Source organism: Drosophila miranda (genome assembly GCF_003369915.1).
Source record: "Drosophila miranda strain MSH22 chromosome Y unlocalized genomic scaffold, D.miranda_PacBio2.1 Contig_Y1_pilon, whole genome shotgun sequence".
NCBI lineage: Eukaryota > Metazoa > Arthropoda > Insecta > Diptera > Drosophilidae > Drosophila > Drosophila miranda.
The window spans coordinates 21,811,253-21,839,106 of NW_022881603.1; the positions used below are offsets into that span (position 1 = coordinate 21,811,253).

At 43.8% G+C, this 27,854-nt stretch overlaps 3 protein-coding genes and 2 pseudogenes across 3 annotated transcripts; 3 read left to right on the forward strand and 2 right to left on the reverse strand.

Moving 5' to 3' along the window:
- The first annotated feature begins 1,658 nt into the window (after positions 1 to 1,658).
- On the forward strand, positions 1,659 to 4,197 carry LOC117190586 (annotated as a pseudogene).
- A 93-nt stretch (positions 4,198 to 4,290) lies between these two features.
- LOC117190585 lies at positions 4,291 to 5,650 on the reverse strand (annotated as a pseudogene).
- Positions 5,651 to 13,135: 7,485 nt separating this feature from the next.
- Positions 13,136 to 13,930, reverse strand: LOC108158281 (activity-regulated cytoskeleton associated protein 2). Its single transcript, XM_017290516.2, is given in 4 exon segments — positions 13,136 to 13,192; positions 13,252 to 13,649; positions 13,652 to 13,675; positions 13,678 to 13,930. Coding segments are annotated over 3 exon segments (543 nt in total). The 5' UTR covers positions 13,835 to 13,930; the 3' UTR covers positions 13,136 to 13,192; positions 13,252 to 13,287.
- Positions 13,931 to 16,041: 2,111 nt separating this feature from the next.
- Positions 16,042 to 18,564, forward strand: LOC117191332 (activity-regulated cytoskeleton associated protein 1-like). The gene has a single exon (XM_033396234.1). The coding sequence runs from the start codon at positions 16,179 to 16,181 to the stop codon at positions 16,929 to 16,931; it is 753 nt and encodes a 250-aa protein (XP_033252125.1). The 5' UTR covers positions 16,042 to 16,178; the 3' UTR covers positions 16,932 to 18,564.
- Positions 18,565 to 20,783: 2,219 nt separating this feature from the next.
- LOC117190818 (general transcription factor IIH subunit 1-like) lies at positions 20,784 to 27,827 on the forward strand. The gene is made up of 4 exons (XM_033395858.1): positions 20,784 to 20,822; positions 26,641 to 27,266; positions 27,338 to 27,513; positions 27,582 to 27,827. Exons 2-4 carry the CDS (start codon positions 26,711 to 26,713, stop codon positions 27,705 to 27,707), a joined length of 858 nt encoding a protein of 285 aa, XP_033251749.1. The 5' UTR covers positions 20,784 to 20,822; positions 26,641 to 26,710; the 3' UTR covers positions 27,708 to 27,827.
- Positions 27,828 to 27,854: the final 27 nt, after the last annotated feature.

The window sequence follows — 27,854 nt, forward strand, 5'->3', positions numbered from 1 at the left end:
GGCGTTCTGCTGGCTCTCCGATCCAGCGTCAGAGTGGGCGGCTAGCGTCGTCATCTTCCGCGGCGGCAGAGGGCTGGCGCCGTCGTTCGGCGTCTACGCTGCGCCGGTGACTTTCGTCTCTCTGTTTCGCTGCTGGCGCGTCGTTACTTCGCTTTAGTTTTCCGCGTCTCTCTTCTGCCGTTGCTGCTGTGGGCTTACTGTTCCAGCGCTTCGTTGCTGCGTCGACGCTGGCGGCTTATCTTTTCGGCGCTTCTCGTCTTCGGCCGTCGCTGAATTGATGCTGTTGGCTACCGTTTCGGCTCTTGGTGTATTTCTCTCTCTCTTTGGCTTCCGCTGCGTGGTTGTTGTCGGGTTTTGTTTCTTGGTGTATTCCTCCCCGTTTTGGCGTCGGTGCCGTTAGGTTTCGGTTCGCCGTGATCGCGACTTGCCCCAAGTCAAAAATCTTAATTCTAGTAACGTAATCTCGGGTCCCTCCAATGGGAAAATGACGGCGAACTGATGGGCGGAAAAAATGTGGGTGGAGCGTACGCTCCCTCACAATGCTATTATTATTATTCGATATCCCGTTGAATAATGCTGGCTAACTAAGACCCTTATCTCTGCCTATATAATTTTAAGCCATTGATGAATAAATTTTCTACAAGATTAGCTACTTTTAAATTATCCTTTTTATTGTATGATATCTTAAAACATGGTGTAAACATAAAATATCAACAGAAAACAAGCAACGTAAGTGAGTATGGAAAGTAACGTAATTTCTTTTTTGTAGCTTGTTAACCGGAGTATGGGCATTTGTCATATGTTGAGTGTCTTGTATAAATATCTCGATCCCGATACCTATTCTTGGCCTCTATAAGAAGACAATTAGTAGAAATAAATCTTTGAAATAGCTTAAAAACAGAGGCTGAATAGTTTCTGCATTCATTGGAGCCTGAGATGACCAACATTTCCTCAAATCTATAACATCCATTTCTCCAGGGTATTCAGAATGTCGCTCAATCTACGGCATGTTGAGAGACAATGCTGCTCGATTTCTTGGTGCGATTTTTTGTGCAACGAGGGATGCCAAACTTGTTTACATTTCCGTTGGTTTCAATTTGGAGTATATTTTAGACTTTCTTTGCACAATAGATTTGTTCAGATCAGTTAATTAACACCCAATACGACTGCCATATATAAGGGTACTATAACTAGACTAGCGTGGGATTGGAAGATCCCAAATATCAAGGCAAAGGTGTATGAATTCTGGCTGTAGTTAGACTAAATTGTAATCAATTCTATATACATATATATATATACACAAAATGGTCATATAACACCAGAATTAAAGGCAAAGATAAATTATGTTTCCACCATTTGTGCGAAAAATAAGTTTTTCATCACGCACAGCTGATTCAGAGTAGCGCGCAAATACGCAATACGTTCAAAGTATAATTCTGCGGCTCTGTTGCTCTTCTGCTACCAGTTCGACTACGCAGCCTAAATAGATTTCTTTGCGTCCTTGCCGCTTTCAAATTACTTCGTATCCAGAGATGGAGTGTTTTGCTTCTGAACATATCAAATTGATGTTGGTGGGTATATCAAAGCGCCTTCTTTTCACTGGGCCGATAAAAGATGGACCTTCACGTATTTTCGTCACTCGCAGCAGGCGTAGCGCCCCAGACGCCACTGAGTCTGTTCCATCGCACTTGGCGTAGTCCTATCGAGTAAGGGGAACACACAAAACTATAGTTTGTAAATCACGTTCAAGTCTCAATTTATTGTCAAATAGTTGGGGAGTAAGCCAAAATTACCGTGGAATGGCCAGTGGAGGGGAAACTGACGCGCAGGCTCCGAAGGCTCCAGGCATTCGATTAGTTTCTTCCAAATCTCCATACCTTTTGCAACATGCTTATAATCCAGTGGACTGGTGAGTAAACTAAACAAATAATATATTGAGCTGTAGAATAAACAAGCCAATCCATCGTATGTATCCCTGGGGCGAGGAGGCCTTTGAACGTGCCCGCACCGAAAATAAGATGATCTTTCTGTCCGTGGGCTACTCAACCTGACACTGGTGCCATGTCATGGAGCACGAATCGTTTGAGAATCTCGAGACAGCTGCTGTTATGAATGAACATTTTGTGAACATCAAAGTGGATCGAGAGGAGCGTCCCGATATTGACAAGATCTATATGACATTCCTCCAAATGACCAAGGGCGGCGGTGGCTGGCCCATGAGCATCTGGCTGACACCCGACTTGGCTCCCCATACCGCTGGGACCTATTTCCCCCCAACAGGCCGCTATGGCATGCCTTCATTCAAAACTGTCCTTCTGGCCATAGCCAAGCAATGGCCGACGAATCGTCAAACGCTCATTGAGTCAGGCTCCAGCATTCTCAATGCTTTAAAGAAAAACGAAGACGCATCCGCTGATGCAGAGGCTGCTTTCGAGCCTGGCAGCGCCGGCGCCAAGCTAGCTGAAGCTATCTGTGTCCACAAGCGGCGGTTCGACCGAACGAACGGCGGAACGCGGAGCGAAAGTTTCCCGAGGTGCCTCGCCTTAATTTCCTCTTCCATGCCTATCTGGTGAGCAAGGATGTATCCGTGTTGGGCATTGTTCTGCAGACACTAGATCACATTGGTCGCGGCGGGATCAACGATCACATCTTTGGAGGCTTTGCGCGCTATGCCACAACTGCCGATTGGCACAACGTGCACTTCGAGAAGATGTTGTATGACCATGGACAACTGATGGCGGCCTATTCAAATGCCTACAAGCTGACAAGGAGCGCAACCTTTCTGACCTATGCAGACAAGATCTACAAGTATGTAATGAAGGACCTACGTCATCCCCTGGGTGGATTTTATGACGGCGAGGATGCCGACTCATTACCGGATCACAAGGACACCGTCAAGGTTGAGGGAGCTTTTTATGCCTGGACCTGGGACGAAATTGAAGGGGCCTTCAAGGACCACGCCAAGCGTTTCGATAATGTCTTGCCGAAGCGCGCCTTTGAGATCTATGCCTTCCATTACGGTCTCAAGCCGAAGGGCAACGTCCCGACCTACAGTGATCCACATGGCCATCTCACCGGGAAGAATATACTCGGATCGGATGAGGAAACCTGCTCCAACTTTGACCTGCAGCCGGAGAAACTTCACAAATTACTGGAGACGGCAAACGACATACTGCATGTTCGGCGGGATCAGCGTCCGCGGCCACATCTGGATACAAAGATTATCTGCGCATGGAATGCGCTTATGTTGTCTGGTCTCTCCAAATTGGCTAACTGTGGCACAGTCAAAAGAGAGGAGTACATCAAAGCGGCCAAAGAACTCGTAGACTTTCTGCGTAAGGAGATGTATGATCCGGAACAAAAGCCGCTTCTGCGCTCGTGCTACGGAGTGGCTGTGGGGGATTCAACTTTAGAGAATGAGATTCAACCAGACGAAGCATAGATATGCCATAGATAAATATTCCCAACTTTTCAGATCACAAATAGATGGCTTCTTGGATGACTATGCCTTCCTCATCAAGGGTCTCCTCGACTATTACAAGGCCTCACTGGACCTCAGTGCCTTGCGCTGGGCCAAAGAGCTGCAGGAGACCCAGGATAAACTCTTCTGGGACGAGCAGAATGGTGCCTACTTCTTCTTCCAACAGAATGCCCCTAATGTGATTGTTCGGCTAAAGGAGGGTGATGACGGTGATGAGCCCTGCGGCAACAGCGCCTCCGCCCGCAATTTGACACTTCTCTCGAACCAAGTTGATGAATTTCTTTGCCGACGTTGCGCCCTTTGGTCATGCTCTGCCCGAAATGCTGTCGACTCTGCTGCTGCACGAGAACGTACTGGATCTGGTGGCCGTGGTGGGGCCCGACTCGGAAGATACTAAGCGTTTTGTGGAAATCTGTCGAAAGTTTTTCATACCAGGCATGATCATCTTGCACGTGGACCCTCTCCATCCCGATGATGCCTGCAATCAGCGGGTGCAGAAGAAATTCAAGATGGTCAATGGCAAGACCACAGTTTACTTTTGCCACGACCGCGTGTACCGCATGCCCGTCACAGATCCCACGCAGCTGGAGGAGAACCTGATGGCCAACTTCTTTACCGAGCGCGTTACTCTCGTTATGTTATTGTTTACGCTTTCAAAGCGCAGATCGGTTCTCCGAGAACTTTGTAGATGAACGTATGTACATAGAAGTAGACACATGGACGTCTATTTTACCTAAGAAAAAGTCCTGCAAAATTCGGGGACTCCCGCAAGAAACATCCAAACAGCAGTTAATTCTTCTCTTCTCAAATACATTCAACACATTTTGTTCTTTTATTGGAATCGTTCTGTTTTTGTTTTTGAAGCACAATACGAGTGCAGCCGTCCGGCTACTCCTGCTCCGCCCCAGAGGCGTAAAAACTAAGCTAAGCTAAATGCTCTGCCCTGCGCTGCGTCCTTCGTCTGAGTCGGAATGGGACGGCAATCGGCGTAGAAGGGAACTAAGTGTATGGAGAGAACAGTTCGGTAATAATAATCGTAATAATAGTAATAAAAATAATTTAGTTGAAATTCACATTCATCACATTGGTTGGCCAACCATCTCTACCAAGCGCGTGCCTCTGATGGAGCTCGCCGCTGATGCTTTCGTTGCCTCTCAGGTGTCAGCATCGTTGAAGCTCATGGCCGCGTCAAAGCTGTCGACAATGGTCTCCATGCGCTCGTGATGCTCGAACCTGGCGAATTTGCGCTCCATGCGGGTGTACGAGTGTCGGCGGGAGTGCCGTGTTCGTCTGAAGAAACGGAACCGCGTGTCCTCCTCCTCCTCATCGTACTCCGGCGCCGACACAGAATCTTCGTCCGTTTCGCGCAGGAAATCCTTGGGATCGCGGTGAATCTTGAAGATTTTCGTCGCTGTCGCTGTCGCCGTCGCTCCATGCAGCTTAGATATGGTTCGCGATGCATTAATGATGCCGCGATCCGCCAGCTGCAGTTGCTTTGAACGATTCTTGATGGCCGTGTGGCGATTCGTAATGGACACAACGTTGAAGAGCTTGGACAGTTCAGAGTCGACGCAGCGCGACTCTCGACGCAGGTTCTTACCGTTTTTTACATAGATAAAATGATTGAGTTGATTGTCGGCCGTGAGACCGGCCGAGCAGGTGGGCGAGCTGGAGCTGCAATTTCCATTGCTATTGCTATTGTTGCTGTTGGCGCTTGTCAGCAGCGTAGGTGTGGAGGGCGGCGCAGGCGGGGGAACGTGGGGCATTGTGTAGCAACGCTGACGTCCCGGTCCCGCTGCTAGTCCAAACCCAGGTCCCGGTCCCGAAACGGGCCCATCGTACAGGTTCGTTACATTATACCGGCTCAGTCGGCATGATGGCTCCGGCTCGATTTCTCCGATTTCCTGGTCGTGCTCCCGACTACTGGGCATGTCCATAGCCTGCTTTCCGTGGGCAGGCAGAAATTTGTGTTTGTATGTGTGTGTTTTTGCGAGTGGGTGGAGACGACGGCGACGGGGAAAAAGTAAGGGCGTTGTAGCAACCATAACACACTGAAAACGTAGCCGCTAGAGCGGTTGCAAGTGGTAAAAACTATTTACCTGCAGCAAGCCCTCAACTGCACTGGCTCTCCGTCAGACGGTGTGTTTTGTGCATTCAGTTATTTGTTTATCAAATTCAGGTATTGATATATATATATATTTTTTTTTGGTTTTAAATCATCTCAAGGATGATCGAAATTTTGATCGTAGCACTGTAGCCACATTGATCAGATACTGGTGATGTAGTTTGGCGAGTTTGACAGGTCGGTATATAAAAAAAAGAGGAAAATTACTTAACTGTTTTAGAAAATAAACTGAAATTACTTTATAACATGATGAAGAAAAAAGGGGTCAAAAGTTTAAGTCAGCAGTTTTGATGAAGATTGCCAGCTCTCTGAGATGTAGCGGCTCTTTTTTGATTAATAATTGATGTAAATTGTTATAATATTTAAAGATTTTGAATTTCCTTCTGAGCCCGGCAAATCTTTGGCAATCGAAGATCAGGTGTTCGGCATATTCAGTTACATTGCACGTTTCGCAGATATTTGAGTCAATTGCTTTGATTCTGTGTAGGAAGACTTTGTCGTATGTGTGTCCCGTCATAAGTCTGTTAATGGTCTTGATGCTTTTAGCATTCCATTTAACAGAAAAATGCCAGGGTTTACTGGGTATGTCTGGAAATATGTCTTTGAGGCTGGATCCCTTCGTCCTACACTTCGTCCTGTAGTCCTCATTCCATTGGTATACTAAAAAGTTCCTAATTTCTTTTTGAGCCTCCTTGTAGCTGTATTTTGTATTTATTGTAAACCCCTCACTTGTAGCAGCCTTTGCTGCTATGTCAGTCTTTTCGTTGATGGCCACACCCTTGTGACCAGGGACCCATAGAATGTCAAGTTTCTGAATGTCTGATTGGTTAATTATGTTGTGAATATCATTCACTAGGTACGAGTCTGTATTCTTATTTTTAATTAAATTAATAGCTCCTAATCCATCACTTAAAATCACAGCCTTTTTGTAATTATATTTAAGACATAGTTCGCAGACCTTTTTAAGGCCTACGAGTTCGGCACCTACTGAGGATAATCTGTTTTCTATTTTGTACTTGTGTATATTTCCACTAGGCCATTCTACTATTCCTATTCCACATGTACTTTCTGTAACTGAGGCATCTGTTGATAGAATGTTCCAGTCGTCCTTTCTGTACTTGTTCAGAATCTCATAAAATATAGTTTTTATTTCTTCATTCGAGTATTCTTCTTTACCCTTAGTTAAAAATTTATCTAATACATGGATTTTGTTACATGTGTTAACACTATCACAGTCTTGAGTGTTTACAAAGATGGAATTAAATTCTCTTAAAGTACGTGTGTAACTCGTATCCGCTTTTGAGCGTATTAGTTCGTCAAACATTGTTGGATTGAACCTTTTAATTTTAAGCAGTTCTTTGGCTGTAAGCCATTTCGCCCTGAAAACAGGTGGCATTACACCAGCGAGGACAAAAATTTCGTGTTTGCTTGTGTCAGGTGGCACCCCAACACACCTTCTGAGTGATTTAGCTTGCGCTATGTCTATATCTTTACTTGCTCCAGATCCCATGTCTGAAAAACTTGTGATAGCATATTCTTGTTTTGTTCTAATAAAAGCTTTGAAGATGTTGGTACTTGTTTTAGGTTTTAGACCTGATTTGATAGTAGTCGCAAGCTGGAGGAGTCTGTTGCCTTTTTATACCCGATACTCAAAATGAGTATTGGGGTATATTAGATTTGTGGTAAAAGTGGATGTGTGTAACGTCCATAAAGTATATATATTCTTGATCAGCATCAATAGCCGAGTCGATTGAGCCCTGTCTGTCTGTCCGTCCGTCCGTCCGTCTGTCCGTCTGTCCGTCCCCTTCAGCGCCTAGTGCTCAAAGACTATAAGAGCTAGAGCAACGATGTTTTGGATCCAGACTTCTGTGATATGTCACTGCTACAAAAATATTTCAAAACTTCGCCACGCCCACTTCCGCCCCCACAAAGGACGAAAATCTGTGGCATCCACATTTTTAAAGATACGATAAAACCAAAAACGCAGAATCGTAGAGGATGACTATATGTTCTAGATCGTAAAATCTCAACCAGATCGTATAATTATTATAGCCAGAATCAAGAAAACAATTTCATTCTTTCTCGCTCTGTCTCTCTCTAACACACAGGTTTCATGGTCGGTTTTGCCAATTGCAAAATATGAGTTCAAGGATCTCAGAACCTATAAGAGCCAGAGCAACCAAATTTGGTATCCACACTCCTGTGATATCGGACCTTGACCGTTTCGTGTCCAAATTTCGCCACACCCACGAAAATCTGGGGCATCCACAAATCTCAGACACTATTAAGGCTAGAGTAACCAAATTTGGTATCCGCACTTCTGTTAGATCTCACTATAAAACGTATATCTCAGAATTTCGCCCCACCCCATTCCGCCCCCACAAAGGACGAAAATCTGTTGCATCCACAATATTGCACATTCGAGAAAACTAAAAACGCAGAATCATAGATAACGACCATATCTATCAGATTGCTGAATCTGGCTCAGATCAGATAATTTTTATAGCCAAAAGCAAGAAATCAATTTGCAGTGGCTACGCAGCGCCCGACGTCACGCTCAGACTGATTTTCTGTCTCTCTCACACGCACTCTTTGTCGTGTCGTTTAATATTAGCGGCGTCTGCCGGAGGAGAGCCATACTGACTAAGTATCGGGTATAAATGTAGAGTTGCGGTCTCCGCAGCAACTCACAACGTTCCCCTTCGTTTTGTTTGTTCTTTAACCATTTTTACATGACTGACATTTGACATGTTTGCGCTAATCAGTCTGCCTAAGAAACTGATATCTTTTCGATTTGGTATAGGCACATTTCCAACAGAAATATTTACCGCTCTGACCTGTCTTTTTCCTACATTCATTGCTGCAGATTTGCTTGGATTGAAGCTAAAACCGAGATCACCACATAGAAGGTTAAAGTCATTTAGTTTTTTTATTAAGGTTTTCAACCGCTACAGTAAACTCTCTGTTGTGAGAGATTATAGCGAAGTCATCTGCAAATTGCATCATATGAGTATTTCTATCACAGATCTGATGTAGTCTTTTTGTGTATACATTAAAAAGGAGGGGCGACAGACAAGAGCCCTGTGGGATTCCTCCCTGAACTACCTGAACAGCTTCCCCTATTTTCAGTAGTCTCATAGACATAAAACTGATGATCCAGTCAATGTATGTTTTAGGAAAACACTCATTTTCCATTAGTCTTTTTAAGAATTTCAGGTTGACGCAATTGTAGGCATTGTTGAGGTCAACAACCACATGAGTAACGTGTTCCTTGTTCTTTTTCTTTGCCGCTACCACATTGATGACATCATTAATGCACATCACTGCAGACTTGTTTTTTTGGTATGCATAAGATCTGTAGGGTATAATCTTGTTTTCTTGTATATGCTTTTCCAGCCTGGCTTTCACCATGCCTTTTACTGTTTTGGCTAGAACCGAAATGAGGGATATGGGTCGAAAATGTTTTAAGTCAGTCAGATCCATGTTTTTTTTCGGTATTGGTACAATTCTGATAGATCTCCATTCGACTGGAAAATCGCACATAGCCACTCGATGGTTGTAAAAATGTACAAGTTCTGTCTTTATACTAGTGATGTGATCTATTCCTCCTGCCGTTTTTCTGTTTCTGACTAACACAGCCTCTAACTCTTCCAAGGAAAAGAAAGGATTTTCATTGTTCTTGGTTGAGTACATTTCTTCGTCTACATCCTTTGCTTCTGAGGTTATTTGTTCGTTAAGGAATTCCAGGTATGGCCCAGCTTTGTCAGGGTCGAAAATTTCTGGGGTGTCCTCTTGACAGTTTTTTAGATTTCTGAGGAATCTCCAGGCTTCTCTTGAGTTCGATTTTACATTTAACTCTGTTAACTTCCTGGCATAGCTAGTTCTTTTGGCAATTTTAACAGATTTTTTCCATTTAACCTTGAGGTTAACAGCAGAATAATAATTTTGAAAGGAGGGTTCTGAAGCTGCCTTCTTCTGCGACTCTGCAAACTCCCTGAATAATTTGGCTAAATTCTGGTCCCACCATAATTTTGGACATTTGTTTTTGATTTCATAAGTAGCTGCTTTTATTTCCTGTTGGATGTTCTTCGCTAAATTATCCATATCTTTGTCGGCCTCAAACTGGCTTAGCTTTTTCAGTAGCCTGTTTTTGGCAAGGAAAGTTTTGAGTTTGTGTTGATATCCTGCTGTTTCAAAGGTTATTGGGTGATGGTGGCTGCCTCCTAGGTAAAACTTTTCGCATTTCCAATTCTCTATATGAATACCCTTTGTGAAAGTTAAATCGAGTACAGACCCTGATGTTGAGTCGATGTGTCTTCTGAATGTGAGACTGTGGTCATTTGCTAGACTATAGCCAGCATTTGACATAGCTTGCATGAGAAAAGTTCCCTTTCCACTGTTGGTTCTGTCTCCAGAAAAGGTATGTCTTGCGTTAAAATCTCCTGTAATTATGACTTTTCCGAATGCATCTAAATATTCAAGGAGATTGTTAATCGCTTGCTTGAAGGATGCAAGAGACAACAAAGGTTCAAAATATACTGAGGTGATAAAAAATGTATCTTTGTTGTTGATGGTTCTTGCTATAATTATATCTTGCTCTGTCTCATATATCAGTCTTTTAACTCTTAAGTCTTTTTTGTAGGCAATCGCCACTCCTCCATAACCGTCCTCTCTATGTTTTTCTAACATATTGAAGTTGGCTAGTTTCCTAAAACGGAGATCGTGAGAGAAAACTTCAGCCAGAATGGCAAAGTCGAAGTTTTCATTGTTTAAGTAGAATACTAGGTCGTTTTTATTGGCTTTAATAGATTGAATGTTATGTTGTAAAAATTTCATATTTATTTAGATGTTTTAAAAAGGTTCGTTTCTCTCTGTTTGTTCATTTTTCTGTCTGCATTATGTTCCATATTGTAATCATTTGTACTGGTCACTTTTTTTGATGGATGTGACACATCATTTGAGTCGACTAAACGAGACAACATGTCAACCATCTGTTGAATGGTAAATTTGATTTCTTTTAGTTCTTTGTTTTCAAAAAATGGTACGTGATTACTGCGATTACTGATATCGCTGGTATATGATTCTAAGTGATAGTGGGGTTTTTGTGCAGGAAGCAAAGGTCTCTGCACTAACCTGCTCGCATAACTGTGTTTTTTTAAAACTTCATTTGCTTTAACGTTTTTGTTTTGAACATTTTCCTCATTTATGTCTAGTTTTGGATAGTTTTTTTCATAACTATCTAACAGCGAAAAGTTTTGATGGATTGAGTAAGTGCTAAGCACTTCCTTACGCGCGCTTTTTTTGATTGTCATTATTTTGTTAATGTCCATCTCCTTTTCCCATACTGGACACATCAGTCTGTCCCTAGCTGAGTGATTTTTCCCATTGCAAAGGATACACTTGAGACCAGTGCACGACCCATTGCACTCCTCGACTCCGCATTTATAGCACCTCCTAGCTGATTTGCATCTGGTCGAAGTGTGACCAAGTCTGCCACAATTATAACATTGCCTTACTCTGGGAACATATATGCTTACTTTCATCCCACATATCCCAAAAAGAGATACCTTTTCTGGGATGTCTGAACCCTCAAAACCAATTTTGACTGTTTCTAATGGTATGAGCTTGAATGTTTCGTTGTTGTCATCGGTTGTAATTTTCTGCCTTCTTGCTATTCTTTCAATTGACTTAATTTTTATGTTAGAAGTAATATTATCCATAATTTCATTCTCAGAAAAACCGAGGGGCACCCATTTAATTACTCCATAGGATTCCACATAGTCTTTTGGTATAAATACCACTAAATTCATTTTTTTTAACTCCTCATTTAAAACTAAATCATTTGCTTCGCTGAAAACCTTAAAATAAATCTTGTATAGTGTAGGCGCAAGAGCTACGATTTCTTTAATTCCTTTGATTTTAAGGTGTCTTATTTTTTCAAAAAAGAATAAGCCATTTTTGGTGTTTTTGTTTTCGAAGATGGTACTGTTCTTAGTCGATACTAGTACAGCCGCATCACCGATGTGGCACTCACTATACAGCACTGTTTCTCTTTCGATACCTACATTTGATGGGTTTATAATCGGATTAGTATTTTTATTCAGTGTTTTTGTCATTTCAGTATTTCCAGTAAAACCATTTATGGCATTTGTGTGAGAATTGTGAACGGTCACACCGTCAGAAGCCTCCACCATTTTGTTACTGTCATCGTCTATCAGCATTTTGGTATTTATGTCTGTATTGGTGTTGTCGCTTTTTTGTTCCTTGCGCATCTTTTTTGCTGGGTACTTTTCGTTAGTCAAGCTGTCGAATATGTCCTCTTTCACACTTGAACACAAAGCACTGAAGTTTTTTGCTATTGTTTTTTGGGTTTGAATTTTGCTGCTTTTTGCCACCTGATCAGGGGGTTTCAATTTGGCAGACACCGAGTGACCGGCGTCCGCCATACTTGCTGGTTTAACCAGATTGCCAAAGACTTACCTCTCCTTTGGGAAATGAAAAGAGGAAAAATTTATATATTGATGAAGATTTGTATGAAATAAACAATGATCCAATTTTTACAATCACTTTTAATTAAGCCTTTGTTGCTTGGACTTTTCAGACTATTAAGAAAAAACACGACCGGTCTCGCTCGCTGTTAAAAAGGAAGCGACAAAAATATAATATAGATTGAGGTATTGATATATGAAATTACTATTATGATTGCAGTGTGGCCGCAGATTTGTCGATATTTTCGGTCTACCCTCAGAAATATACTAAGATATACGTCGCAAATTTCAAAATATACGGTAAATATACTTACTAATTATTTGTATTCAAGTTCCATCATATTCTCCGTTTTTGATATTCGGTCTAATATTACTTGATAGTTAGGACCTTCAGCTCTGAACTTATAAATTTATCCGATTGCTAATTCAATTTCCTACAAGACTGGTCAACTTGAAGCTCTCATCTTTATTGAATTGTTTGTTAAATATGGTTTAAGCGAGGGTGAAGCCCAAAACGCGTTTTAAGAAGTGTTGGAAATTACTAGAAAATACTATTATTGAGCTAGACAAGGTGTCTAAAATCAGTGTAATCGTGGGGCTATTTAGCTCGGACCCTCAGAAATATACCGAAAATACGTTAAAAATTAAAAAAATTTGAGTTAAACAAAAAGGTGATCAATTAATTCAGATCACTTCTAAAGTGGAGCAACAGCTTTATTATAAAATTCCCATCACTCATATCAAAGCGTGTATATTTTGAGGCAATTTGCTTTAACAACATATACAAAATTCTATCATTTAAGGTCAACATTGACCTGGTCAAGCGATGTCAGACTTGAGGATGCCCACTTTTGTTTCTTCTTTGCAGGAACGATCTTGTCGTAGATAAGGTTTCGATCGAAGTGATCAATCATCAATTTAAAGAATTTCTACCCTTTCCTCATGGCGATTATCTATTGCGAACCAACTGGCTTGCTTACGCTAAATCGGGCTGAGGTCAATGCATACGGCACTTTTTTAGAATTTAGTTGGAGAAGCTTTGGATAGTCCGGGCGTCCAGGCACCAACGAGCGGGCGGCGAAAGGGTTTCTCCTGAATCTAAATTTAAACAAGAAGTCGAATAACCAAACATTTAGCATTTTAATTTTTTGTCTTACTTTAGTTTTACTATTTACAACTATCTACAAGATTCTTTAGTGTCTAGTGCGCTCCACAGTGCGTCCCCGGTCCAACAAATCCCGAAAAGTCTTAATTTCATGCCTTGGAATACTCTCCCTGTACTTGGACTGCATTAAGCCATAGATGAAGTCCAGCTCTGTTTCCTCGTCGTGGCGGCCGTCGGGTAGCTTGGCCAAAAGCGCGCGTTGCTTGCAAATAAACGAATCGATGGCTTCACCTCCCCCTTGCTTCGTCTCAAAGATCTCCATGTAGATTTGATAGGAGGGCTTGGTGGGCGAAAAGTGGTCTCGCAAAAGCTGCATGGCATCCTTCCAGGTTTTCGCATCTCGACGCACCCCCTTCCACCAGACAACGGCGATGTTGTTGAATAGCAACGCAGCCCCTTCAGGGCGTCCCGATCGTTATAAACTCATCCACGGCATCGTGATCACGCTGCCCACTGAAGCGGACGGGGCAGTTGCTGAAGCTTCCCTTCGATTACGGCTCATCTTCTTTGATGTGCGCCAGGGAGCGTATTGTTTCGATGAGTATGCGGAATTGTTCATCCGACATCTGCGTCATTTTGTCCCCAAATTTAATATTTTCCGCCCCGATTCGACAGAAAACTAATAATAAACGAGGGGGAACGTTGTGAGTTGCTGCGGACACCGCAACTCTACAGTTATACCCGATACTTAGTCAGTATGGCTCTCCTCCGGCAGACGCAGCTAATATTAAACGACACGACAAAGAGTGCGTGCGAGAGAGACAGAAAATCAGTCTGAGCGTGACGTCGGGCGCTGCGTAGCCACTGCGAATTGATTTCTTGCTTTTGGCTACAAAAATGATCCGATCTGATCCAGGTTCAACAATCTGATAGATATGGTCGTTATCTATGATTCTGCGTTTTTAGTTTTCTCGAATCTGCAATATTGTGGATGCAACAGATTTTCGTCCTTTGTGGGGGCGGAAGGGGGTGGGGCGAAATTCTGAGATATACGTTTTATAGTGAGATTTAACAGAAGTGCGGATACCAAATTTGGTTACTCTAGCCTTAATAGTCTCTGAGATTTGTGGATGCCCCAGATTTTCGTCGTTTGGGGGGGGGGGGCGGAAGGGGGAGTGCCGAAATTTGGACACGAAACGGTCAAGGTCCGATATCACAGGAGTGTGGATACCAAATTTGGTTGCTCTGGCTCTTATAGGTTCTGAGATCCTTGAACTCATATTTTGCAATTGGCAAAACCGACCATGAAACCTGTGTGTTAGAGAGAGACAGAGCGAGAAAGAATGAAATTGTTTTCTTGATTCTGGCTATAATCATTATTCGATCTGGTTCAGATTTTGCACTGTAAAGGATATAGTCATTTTCTACGATTCTGCGTTTTTGGTTTTATCGTATCTTTCAAAATGTGGATGCCACAGATTTTCGTCTTTTGTGGAGGCGGAAGTGGGCGGGGCGAAGTTTTGAAATATTTTTGTAGCAGTGACATATCACAGAAGTCTGGATCCAAAACATCGTTGCTCTAGCTCTTATAGTCTTTGAGCACTAGGCGCTGAAGGGGACGGACAGACGGACAGACGGACGGACGGACGGACAGACGGACAGACGGACAGCCAGACATGGCTCAATTGACTCGGCTATTGATGCTGATCAAGAATATATATACTTTATGGGGTCGGAAACGATTCCTTCTGGACGTTACACACATCCACTTTTACCACAAATCTAATATACCCCAATACTCATTTTGAGTATCGGGTATAATAAACAGACGGCGGAAATGGGAGCGAATAAAATCCGTCGAGAATTGACGGTGGAGCGACTGGCTGTGGTTTTGTTTTTGCCAACTCAGTCTTTTCTCTTGTGAAATTATATTGGCTCTCATGGGGGAGCTTTTTCGAAATTCAAACATAGCATGGTATTGCTATGTATAGGGTGCTGCCATTCTATCTCACTCTTTGGTGGCCAAAGTTGATGCCAGCCTGACTTTCTTTTTTGTAGTTTTTCCATACCTTCAATAGTTTTGACGTTTTTTCGAGCGAGCTTTCTTGCTGTTCCTCTCCCCCTCTTGTTTGCTTCACATGTAGGTTGTTTGTATTTTCTACGTTAATGGGGGTTCACTTCTCCTATCACACCTTTTATCAGGTTATACTATATGGAATACTTAGCGACAGGTGTTGCTAATACTACTCTAACTAATTGAAAAGTCTGCTAGCACAATTATCAAAAAAGGAAATTAACTGATAAAAATGTACATTTTGTCTTAGATATTTACATGAACTCACAAAACTTTTCAATATAAACTCTTCTGACTCACTGGTAGGGCCCAGCCCCTTTATAGATGTGTTGCCATTCATGTTGTTATGTTTTGTGTTTCTTTAGTACATATTTATATGCTGCACAAGAAAATATATTATACATGGGTTGAATTTCACATATACGTGCAATTGCACTTCAAGCTGTACAAATGTTCGGCAGCTGCAGATAATTTCGTCCGCAATTAGCAATTACAGATGCATATGTATGTTTGAATGTTAATACACATACATGCAATAAATATTGTATATACATACAATTATTACTATTTGATCGGTTTTGCTTTAAACTAGGCAACCGGCTTTAAAAATAAACCTCTATTATAATTCAATATATGACTCATATCATCGGTCACAATGCAACAGCAATGGACGTGCTCTCTTGGGTATGCTGTCTCTGCCGGCTGAGCTTTTCGAACTTCTATTTCATAACAGTCGTCTATAAAATGGATCCCAAAGAAACCGAAAAATTTAGTCATCCCGGCAACATTCGCTTCAGCCCCACTGGCTTTGTGCGCCGTTCATCGCAACTCAACAACAAAATTAATTAATAACCAACGTGTTTTGGCCTAATTCCTCACCAAAGTAACGTGCAAAACAGATCGAAATGGCGCAAACTATACAGATGACCCAGGAACAGCTACAAGAGCTCATCGCAGCCGTGCGCGCTTCCAGCGTGGGTGGCGTTGCAGCCGGAGCAGAGGGAGCTATACCCAAGGCCAACGGCAGCTTCGCTGCCTGCAACCATCGCTTTGGCGGAACACGCGATTACGATGAGGTCGAGACGTTCATTTCCAACATTGTCACCTACATAGAGCTGGAGTGCATCAGCGACGAGAACGCTCTGAAGGGGGTGTCCCTGTTGTTCTACGGAATGGCGTCCACCTGGTGGCAGGGCGTGCGAAAGGAGGTTGTCACCTGGAACGACGTCATCGGGCTGATCCGCGAGCAGTTCTCGCCCACCAAGCCCGCCTACCAGGTGTACATGGACATCTTCCAGCTGAAGCAGGAGGATTTTGATCCCATCGATTCCTTCCTGGTCCACAAGCGCGCCCTGCTTGCCCAGCTGCCAGCCGATCGCCACAACGAGGAGACCGAGATGGACTTCCTATATGGCCTGCTGAACATCAAGTACCGCAAACACATCACCCGCCAGAGCGTGAAGATGTTCAAGGAACTGCTGGAGCAGGGCCGCATCATCGAACACAACACCCAGGAGGACGAAGATCTGGCGGCCACCAAGAACACCCGTGGCTCCCGCCGCACTACCCGCTGCACCTACTGCAACTTCAGGGGACACACGTTCGAGGTTTGTCGCAAGCGCAAGAAGACTCGCGACGAGGAACACGACGAGGAATAAGCCAAGCAACACATGCATTATTGTGGGGGCGACGACGGCATGAACATCATCACCGGCAGCAGCATTCCGCCCCCACCCCCGCACACCAGAGAACTTTTCACCGCCTCGCTGGCCGCTCTGCGCTCTGAGAGTGCCATCATGACCCAACATCGGTGATAGCGAAGGAAAAGAAGTTTCAAAAGTAGAGAAAGCTCTTTACCAATTCAACTCTTTCACTATCACACATACACAAACACACACACACACACTCTCAATCAAACGGCGTGCCGGTAAGCAGAGGAAAGCTTCTCTCCCTCTCTCTAAACAATTCCGCTATTTTTGTGAGGGGTTGGCTCTTTTAGCGATTGCGGCCGACAACTGGTGGCCACTGCAATTCCTTCGAGGGCTTTTCCCCTATCATGGATGGCGCTTCCCTAGAACTTTCACTTTCACGCTGCCCTGCGGCTATTTTGGCGCCGAACGCCAACTCTTGAACTCTCGAAATTTATTTCGAACACTCGTTTTTTAAACCACAAACTAGGACAACTATCGAGCGCTGCCAGGGGAGGATGGGAGAGGATCACGCATTTCTTCTGGAGTTTGGAAGCTTTGAATCGCAGATGTAATTCATGGCCAAACGCTGGTTGGATGTCCAAGGCCAACGCCCTGAGTATCTACACCTGGCTTTAGCTCTGCAATTGCAACGCGACCGAAGCCCCGAATAGATGTTGCGCGATCCGATCTTGTCCCCCTCTGGTAGACCTCAACAACCGCTTCCTTGACCTTGTGCCTGTCAGCGAAGAGGTAACGTATACGTGGCGCAAATGGTGACCAATGTATTCACCACACTGCTGTGGTCACCGTTTTAGCCGTTGTTTGCGTTGCTTTGGGTCTGTGCTTGGTCTTTGGTGAAGGTGGCAAAAAACCCCCCGCTCTGTGAATGCTCGCTTAGATCCTTTTGCACGTGGCTGTCGCTAGCCCAGGGCAGCAACTCCGTGCTGAACGTGGCCTCGGCTACGTCTGGTATGTGGTTGTTGCCAAAGGCGATGCTTCTGGTGCGAGGAGAGCTTACAGCGGGCACAATCTGGGCAAAACCACAAATTTCTCCAGAAATTTGAAATCAAATCAATTTTTTGACATTGTCAGAATATGATCAACTTTGTACATCGCACTACGATGGCTCCCGATTCGCCATTTGTGCGGTTGGCACGCCAAATTGCCAAATTGCCAAATTCGGGATTACGGGTTCTGGGCTCTAACCCCTGTGATCCCGCGGCAAGCATTTAGGCACGTCATTCCCATTCACACACACGCGAAATGGGTCTCGTCGATACCGCGTATCTCCGGCCGGCACCGACTCTCCCAGTTTCACAATCCTTGAAAACCAGACACTTGTGAAGAATCCACAGGCGCGAAGTGACAATATGGTAGCCAAACTTGTGGGCGCGCCAATGGGCATTGCCTCAAGCGCTCCACGAGACTAGCTCGCATTCCTCAAGGGACGGGAATTGTTAATTTCAATGGCATTAAACTTGTACCAAAAGCTGGGGGCCTGTTGACGACCACAAGTGTCTGATTCGAAAGCAAGAAAATATAAATTGTAAAACACAAGACTGAAACCAGAAAACACTAAACTCAAAACTACAAAACCACATATGATAAAATTGTGTATTTATTCAATGGGATTGGGTGAACGGGGTACGGCGCTCTTTCAGTGTTTTATTTGCAGCATTGCCTATAGATAAAGCGGCAGAGATTGGACAACAGTTCGTCTCGGATGTACTACGTAACTTTTACAGATGAAATATACTATAAGTTCTATAATTATATAGAATTTGATACAGCGAACTGTTTACCAGTTTCAAATTTGTCCACTTACAATCATACGAAAAGTACTACAGAAATGCTTTATTTCTTTTCGATTAAAGCCGTTAAAATAGGTTTTTACTATTGCGTTTTGATGATTCCTTTAAAATAATAGTTTGGAGATAAGAGATGTGATGTTCGCGGACCACTCGGGCTTAACAAACGATGCTAAATATAGTCTCAGGAAGAACTACCAAATCTATGAAGAAATTTTTGAACATAATAAGCCAATGAAAGCATTCCATCAATTCTCTTTCGTCAATTTTCCTGTATTCCATAACGTAATTCCATATTGATTTGTTATTTTTGGATATAATAATAATCCGATCTGATTCGGATTCGGCAAGATTCGGCAATCTGGTAGATATGGGCATTCTCTATGATTGTGCGTTTTTAATTTTCTCTTATCTTCAAAATTGTGGTTGCCACAGATTTTCGTCTTTTGTGGGGGCGGAAGAAGGTGGGGCGAAATTTTGAAACACACTTGTAGCAGTGAGCTCTCTACAGTGAGCAAACATAAATACACTTGTAACAGTGAGTTCTGCTTTGAAAAATTACAAATAGTATTGTATCAGCTGAGAGCTGTACAGTCAGGTCTAATAGACTCTCAGATTTGTGGATGCCACAGATTTTCGTCCTTTGCGGGGGCGGAAGGGGGTGGGGCGAAGTTTTAAAATATACTTGTGCAGGTTCGATATCATAGGAAAGTGGATAAATTTGGTTGCTCTAGCTCTTATAGGTTTGAGATCAAGGCGCTAATGTTTTGCGCTAAGCAAAGCCGGTTATGATACGTGTGTTAGAGAGAGACAGGGCGAAATATATTCTTGATCACCATCAATAGCCGAGTCGATTGAGCCATGTCTGTCTGTCCGTCTGTCCGTCTGTCCGTCTGTCCGTCCGTCCGTCTGTCCGTCTGTCCGTCCCTATTAGCGCCGAGTGCTCAAAGACTATAAGAGCTAGAGCAACGATCTTTTGGATCCAGACTTCTGTGATATGTCACTGCTACAAAAATATTTCAAAACTTCGCCCCGCCCACTTCCGCCCCCACAAAGTACGAAAATCTGTGGCATCCACAATTTTAAAGATACGAGAAAACCAAAAACGCAGAATCGTAGAGAATGACCATATCTTTTAGACTGCAGAATTTGAATAAGATCGTATTATTATTATAGCCAGAATCAAGAAAACAATTTCATTTTTTCTCGCCCTGTCTCTCTCTAACACACACGTAGCATAGCCGGCTTTGCTTAGAGTAAAACATTAGCGCCTAGATCTCAGAGACTATAAAAGCTAGAGCAACCAAATTTGGTATCCACACTCCTAATATATCGGACCGAGACGAGTTTGTTTCAAAATTTCGCCACACCCCCTTCCGCCCCCGCGGATGAAAATCTGGGGATATTAACAAATCTCAGAGACTATTAAGGCTAGAGTAACCAAATTTGGTATCCGCACTCCTGTTAGATCTCACTTTAAAACGTATATCTCAAAATTTCGCCCCACCCCCTTCCGCCCCCACAAAGGACGAAAATCTGTTGCATCCACAATATTGCACATTCGAGAAAACTAAAAACGCAGAATCATAGATAATGATCAGATCAGATCATTTTTATAGCCAATAGGAACAAATCAATTTGCACTGGCTACGCAGCCCCCGACGTCACGCTCAGACTGATTTTCTGTCTCTGTCGCACGCACTCTTTGTCGTGTCGTTCAAATTAGCGGCGTCTGCCGGAGTAGCTCTGTCTCCTACTGACTTAGTATCGGGTATAACTGTAGAGTTGCGGTGTCCGCTGCAACTCACAACGTTCCCCCTCGTTTAATTTTCCATCGAAAAAAATTAAGGTTGAATAATTTTTAAGTTCAGAGAAAGTTCAGAGGAAAGATGGCATGAAGAAGATCTTACAATCGTTAATATTTTCCGCCATTTACCTCAAGTCTCTGAGCTGTTTAAATATAGGGGGCTTAAGTGGGCTAAGTCCGTTTTTCATCATAACCAAAGTTGAGGTAAAAACAATCAAAGAAATCGCCGTAGCAGGAAAACAAGTCAAGTATTTAAAACGCAATTTTCAAAACGTTGTTCAACACTGTTTTAATCAAAAAGACATTTTCCGAAGCTTCTGGGGGCGCCTCACACGCCTCCGGAGACCGCGCGAAGAAATTCCCAAAGCTTCATCAATTAAGTCGAAAAACCTGCAATTTACTGCATGGCGTTCCGGAATAACTCTTAAAACGGCTCTTGGAACTCCGTCTGGACCCTGAGAAGCATGGCAAGCATAGGAAAGACAAGGATGGCCACGGAGAAGGCGACGGGAGTTAAAATTCGCGTGGAAACGCTGAAAAAAAGGGAAGGAGAAGCTAAATCCGCCATGCGGGTAGGAGTAAAGATGGCGGCAAAAACGGCTCCGCAGCTTTTGGCTTCTAAACTGCTGTGCAAGAAACCAAATTTGTCGACGAACGTGTCGACAAACATGTCCACGAACACGACAACAAGCATGACATCAAACATTTCTACGACGAAAGAGAGAGAGAAGACTGACGCGGTTTGTGTGGCTTCTGTGAGTACGAAAAACGGAAGTAACCGCAAAATCATCGTTAACAAGTATTATGAGGGGCATAAAGGCCCATACATTGTTTGTATCGACAAAATGAGTGCGAATAATGCCAGAATTGCTATAAACCAGTTTGATCTATCCGATCTGCTGCTGAAACAGGGCATTAGCGATATCGAGGAGGTTGCTAGAATGGGCTATGGCAGGTGCAAGATTGTGTGCGGGTCGGCGGAGTGTGCAAACGGGCTAGTGGAAAACAGTGTTTTCGCTGCTCAAGGGTACTCAACCCGAATCTTTAGGCACTTCGTCCAAAAAGCAGGGTTAATTTTTGGGATCCCCGGGCACTACTCGGAGAAACAGCTAGCGGAGCTTGTAACCTCGGATATCCCAATTGAGGAGATAGTTCGGATTACGCGAAGGGATAGAGCATCGGGGGAACGTGTACCTACTGGCAGGGTGAAACTCTGGTTCAGAGGAGAGCAGTTACCAACCAAAATCAATTTTCTATATTCTAAAGTAGAAGTGAAACCTTTTGTTCAGCTTATTCAATGTTTCAGGTGTTTTAGGTTTGGCCATCTGGCGCAACATTGCAAGAGTGGAGCGAAATGTTTCAAATGCGGACAAGATCACAGCAAAGATATTATCTGCTCAGGGCTGGTCTGTGCTAACTGCAAGGGGGAACAAGCTGCCACCCACTCGCAGTGTGAGGCCAGGAAAAAAGCGTACGCCATTCAAAAGTGTATGACACTGGAAAACCTAACTAGAGATATCCGATCCTTTTTGATAGAGCTTCCCCCAACCTAAGGGATCAAGGGGAATTTCCTAGACCCAGTTGGCAATCTAACCGCTCCCCTGAATTCTTAAATAACAGCTTAGAGTCCGCCAGGGAAATTCATTCTGTCACCTCTTTCGCGGAAGTGACCAAATCCAATAGGGTTGCCGCCCGGAACGCAGAGGCGGCCAAGGCAGCAGCCAACATGGCAGAGTGGAAGAACTCAATAAACTCAGACTGCGTCCAAATGAGCGAGAAATTTGTTAGATCTTCATCCGTGGCATCCTTTCTGGCCCAGGATAAGCTAAACGCACTAGGAGCCAAACTCACAGCGTTCCTGATTGATCCAAACAACATCATTAAAGGGGATTCTTTAGCGAATAAATTTATTAAGGAAATTAGAGAATTTGTCAATGCTTCCAACGCAGAACTAGATAGGCGTCAGATTGCTCAAGGGATGGCAGTTGGTTCTCAAAACATCCAACAATGAAGATTCTTCAGCTAAATATTCAAAGTCTGACACACAACAACAACAAACAGCTCCTCTCAATGTTCCTAGACAAGAACGCAATAGATATTGCCATCCTCTCAGAGATTTGGGTGCTGAACAACGCGGACTGCAGCATTTTAGACTATAACTTTTTCTGCAGGCCCAGAGAGGACGGCTACGGCGGGGTTGGCATCTACGTCAGGAAAAACATTCAATTCAGCATTTTAAAAATAGAGAACGACTTGGAAATTTTAGGAATAAAAACATTAAACCTCAAGAGCAATTTCAATATTTTTAGCATATGTATATGCACCGCCATCAACAACAGTTTCACAGTTTAAATCGGGCACAAAAAAGTTTTTCGAATTCGCGGCTTCTCTTGACATACCCTCAATAGTGGGCGGGGACTTCAACGCTAGGTCTTCTATCTGGGGAAGTCCGATCTGTGATCGCAAGGGTCGCAGCATTGAGAATTCCACCCGGGAGGCCGGATTTATCTGCCTAAACGACGGTTCGCCAACCTTCTCCAGGAGCCCATCTCAATTCTCCGTTCTTGACCTTTCTTTTTCGAACTACAGAAATGGAACTATTAACTGGCAAGTCCTCAAAACAAAAACGAGGGGGAACGTTGTGAGTTGCTGCGGAGACCGCAACTCTACAGTTATACCCGATACTAAGTCAGTATGGCTCTCCTCCGGCAGACGCCGCTAATATTAAACGACACGACAAGGAGTGCGTGCGAGAGAGACAGTTTATAATCAAGTCTGAGCGTGACGTCGGGGGCTGCGTAGCCAGTGCAAATTGATTTGTTCCTTTTGGCTATAAAAATGATCTGATCTGATCCAGATTCAGCAATCTGATAGATATGGTCATTATCTATGATTCTGCGTTTTTAGTTTTCTCGAATGTGCAATATTGTGGATGCAACAGATTTTCGTCCTTTGTGGGGCGGAAAAGGGTGGGGCGAAATTCTGAGATATACGTTTTATAGTGAGATCTAACAGAAGTGCGGATACCAAATTTGGTTACTCTAGCCTTAATAGTCTCTGAGATTTGTGGATGCCCCAGATTTTCGTCCTTTGCGGGGGCGGAAGGGGGTGTGGCGAAATTTGGACACGAAACGGTCAAGGTCCGATATCACAGGAGTGTGGATACCAAATTTGGTTGCTCTGGCTCTTATAGGTTCTGAGATCCTTGAACTCATATTTTGCAATTGACAAAACCGACCATGAAACCTGTGTGTTAGAGAGAGACAGAGCGAGAAAGAATGAAATTGTTTTCTTGATTCTGGCTATAATCATTATTCGATCTGGTTCAGATTTTGCACTGTAGAAGATATGGTCATCTTCACCGATTCTGCGTTTTTGGTTTTATCGTATCTTTAAAAATGTGGATGCCACAGATTTTCGTCCTTTGTGGGGGCGGAAGTGGGCGGGGCGAAGTTTTGAAATATTTTTGTAGCAGTGACATATCACAGAAGTCTGGATCCAAAACATCGTTGCTCTAGCTCTTATAGTCTTTGAGCACTAGGCGCTGAAGGGGACGGACGGACGGACGGACGGACGGACGGACGGACGGACGGACGGACAGACGGACAGACAGACAGGGCTCAATCGACTCGGCTATTGATGCTGATCAAGAATATATATACTTTATGGGGTCGGAAACGATTCCTTCTGGACCTTACACACATCCACTTTTACCACAAATCTAATATACCCCAAAAATTCTACCTCACCAAAAAATTGGCTGATGCCAGAGAAACCTTAGAAGCTGACAAAAATCTACAAAATCACGTAAAAAATCTTAGAAAGCGCAACTTTTCCAAGTTTATAGAAGAGGTCTCCTCATCGCCCTCTATGTGAAGCAGGGGGAAGAACATCAAAAAATACGGTCAAATCAAAAATGTAGGGAACAAATGGACGAACGAAGATGACAAAAACTTTCTCAATATGGTCAAAGTAACCCCATCCACGTCAAACAGTAGGCCCCCTAAGAAAATTCCTGCCCCTTTGTTAGGACCAGACGACCCGGAACCCCTGGAACTGGAAGAATTCCTGGCCTTCCTAAAAACCAGGAACCCCAATTCGGCTAGAGGCCCTGATGGCATCTCGTTCAGGATGCTTCAAAAGCTACCAAGTGGGAAAAAACAAGACATTTTTGAAATTATAAATAAAGTGTGGCTGAGTGGCGTCATCCCTGAAGTCTGGCGCAGGATAAAAGTGGTACCCATCCCCAAGAAGAATGCAGACCCTACTTCCTTCCAAAACCATAGGCCGATTTGTTTGATTAACACGCTGTTTAAATCCATAGAGGGGTTGATAAGGTTGAAGTTGGACGAGCACATAGCAAACTGTGACCTGCTGCCGGTCAGGTCCTATGCCTTCAGGAGAAACAGGTCCACGGCTCTTTGCATCAACGACCTTATCAACAAAGTTCTGGCGCTGAAGTCGAGGGTTTGTCAGGTTGTCGCAGCTTGCCTAGATTTACAAGGGCAAAAGCGAGGTAGAGGTGAACAGAGGTGTTAGCCAGGGTAGCTGTCTCAGCCCAACCCTTTTTAACCTTTACACACCCGAACTACATGATATTAACAGTCATAACTGCTTACTGTTTCAGTATGCTGATGACTTTTTCATAGTATGTTTTCATAAAGACGTATCCATTGCGAAAGGGGTGCTGGAAGACAGTATAGATAAGTTCGAAGAAAAATCCAATAGGCTAAACCTGTCATTCAATCCGGTGAAGTCTAAAGTGATTTACTTCAACAATCGTAGAGCTGCGCTAAATATCTCGCATCAAGGAGTTGAGATCAGACAAGTAGAGCAGATCAAATACCTAGGTAGGGGGGGAGTTTGGCAGCATAATAGATAGAGTTGAGGTTTTCGAGAACACAGCTTCGTTTTGCACTAAAATTAGCTCCGACTTAGAATTTTTCAAGGGTTCTGCACCCAACAAGCCGCTATAGACCAGGCAGGTATCATGCTGCTCCACGGGGAAAAGAAGGATCAGCTGACAAAGGGTGGTTACACGGATGGGTCAGTCGCAGATGGGCATTCCAGCGCCGCTTTCCTGCACGATAGGACAGGTTTTTTAGATAGCTATTACACGCACAAAACCCTTTCCTCGTTGTCCGCCGAGCTCCTTGCTATCGAGAAGGCAGACCATGCTATTTTGTACAATTTTCCTCGTGTCGCGCTCCTGAAAAGATCCAACAAAATCCACATCTAAGAACTGTAGAGGTTCACTACATTCCCGGACACGCTAACATCCCTCAGAACACTTCAGTTGACGCAGCAGCCAAAGAAGCCCACAGACGAGGAAAATACACAGTGGTTAAATGGAACCTTAAAGACGCTATGTGCGAAATACACAGAATCTTAAAAGCAGAATGGGAGAGAGAATACGCCGAGTTTTCTAGTATCAAGCACCGAGGTTACTGCTCGCTTTTCCCCTCAATATCATCTAAGCCGTGGTTCCTAAGTAAAACTAAGCTTAAAGCCATTGACGCAAAAAGAATCAACAGACTGCTTAGTGGTAACGCATTCGATAGGCACACTCTCGCCAAAATGCATGTAGTTCCTAGTAACATATGTGATACATGCGATAGTATCGATAACGCCTCGCATTTAATTTTCAATTGTACAAAGTACAACACAACAAGGCAAAACTTCCCATCTCTAAGAAAATATAATGATATTTACAAATTCTTTGAAAAAGAAAACATCAGCGCGTACCAAACACTAATTGACTTCATCGACGAAATTGATGTAAAGCTATAAACAGTACTCCAACATCTTCTATTCTTTGACTTGGCAATTTCCACCTTCAAAAGGCGGGCGGCCAAATAATCCCACGCTACTCACGGGTAGCTTGGTAACTTAAACCATAAAAAAAAACCCAATTTTCCATTGGAACTTTGCAATTATTTTTGTTTTTGCGGCTGCTTAGACGGCGAAATTGCCGCTGGGAGCAGCTCCCAGGCTGAGGCACCTGTGAAAATGCTTTTTAACACATTCAGTGTTGATAAAATACGCGTTCCTGCAATTTCAGGTTGCGGTCTTGTCTTGTCGTCGGCTTAAGTGTTTTCTTATGTGAAATCGCTGCGCACTGAGCAGACATAATGACAACGAACCAGCATTCCATCATGGTACTCAAGACTTGTGCCAATATAAATTCAGGACCCTCTTCCATGACCAACGGCACCAACAATGCCACCGGACCAGTATCGCAATCTGCCTACACGAACGGCCTCAATGGAAAGGCCACAGCGACAGCCACAGCCAGAAAGTCACAACCCACCGATACAGTGGAACCCGATGAGCCAAATACGAAGAAACAGCGATTGATTGAAAAGATTCACTACGAAGACCTGGGCGATCCTCTAACGGAAGTCAACGAGGACTCATCCAATGGAGACGGGGGCCAGCCTAAGCAGTTTGAGCTCTCCAAGGTGGAGCGCTACCTCAACGGACCCGTTCAGCATGGCATGTATGAAAACCATAGCGAAAAGTTTAGCCTGGAGGATGTGCAGTACAAACTAGTGCGCAATTCGGAGTCCTGGCTGAATCGCAGTGTGCAGCGCGGTGTCATTTGCCCCAAGGCCGCAGTAAATGCTCTCGGAGAGCTAAGTCCAGGCGGTACCTTAATGCGTGGCTTTCAAGAGCAGTCGGCAGGACGTAAGTTGCAGTGAATTTTCGATTGATATGATTTTGGGTTCATGTAATTATTGATTGTATCTTTTGCACAGAGCTGGTTCCTAGTGACTTTCAGCGCGAATTGCGCCACTTGTATCTTTCGCTGTCAGAGCTGTTGAAACATTTCTGGAACTGTTTTCCACCCACCACCGAAGAGCTGGAGGCGAAGCTCCAGGGCATGCATGACACCCTACAACGTTTCAAAATGGCCAAACTGGTTCCGTTTGAGGTAGGCTTTTCATTGCTCAGGGTCAATCGAACCATCTGTGACGTGCCTTGCCCTTGCCTTTTCCACAGAATCGTGCTATGCATGAGCTCTCGCCGCTGCGTTCCTCACTCACTCAGCACATGAACCAGCTGTTGCGCACTGCCAACTCAAAGTTCGTCACGTGGAAGGAGCGCAAGCTCCGAAACAACAGATAGCAGGAACCCGCCGTGGGTGAACTTGAGATTCTGCCACTCACCTCACAAACAATTATTATAGAATAGGAGTATAGTCATAAGTGAGTGGAACTCATTGGAATAAATCATTATTTGCAACTATATAGGAGTCATGTGTTGTGTCTGCTC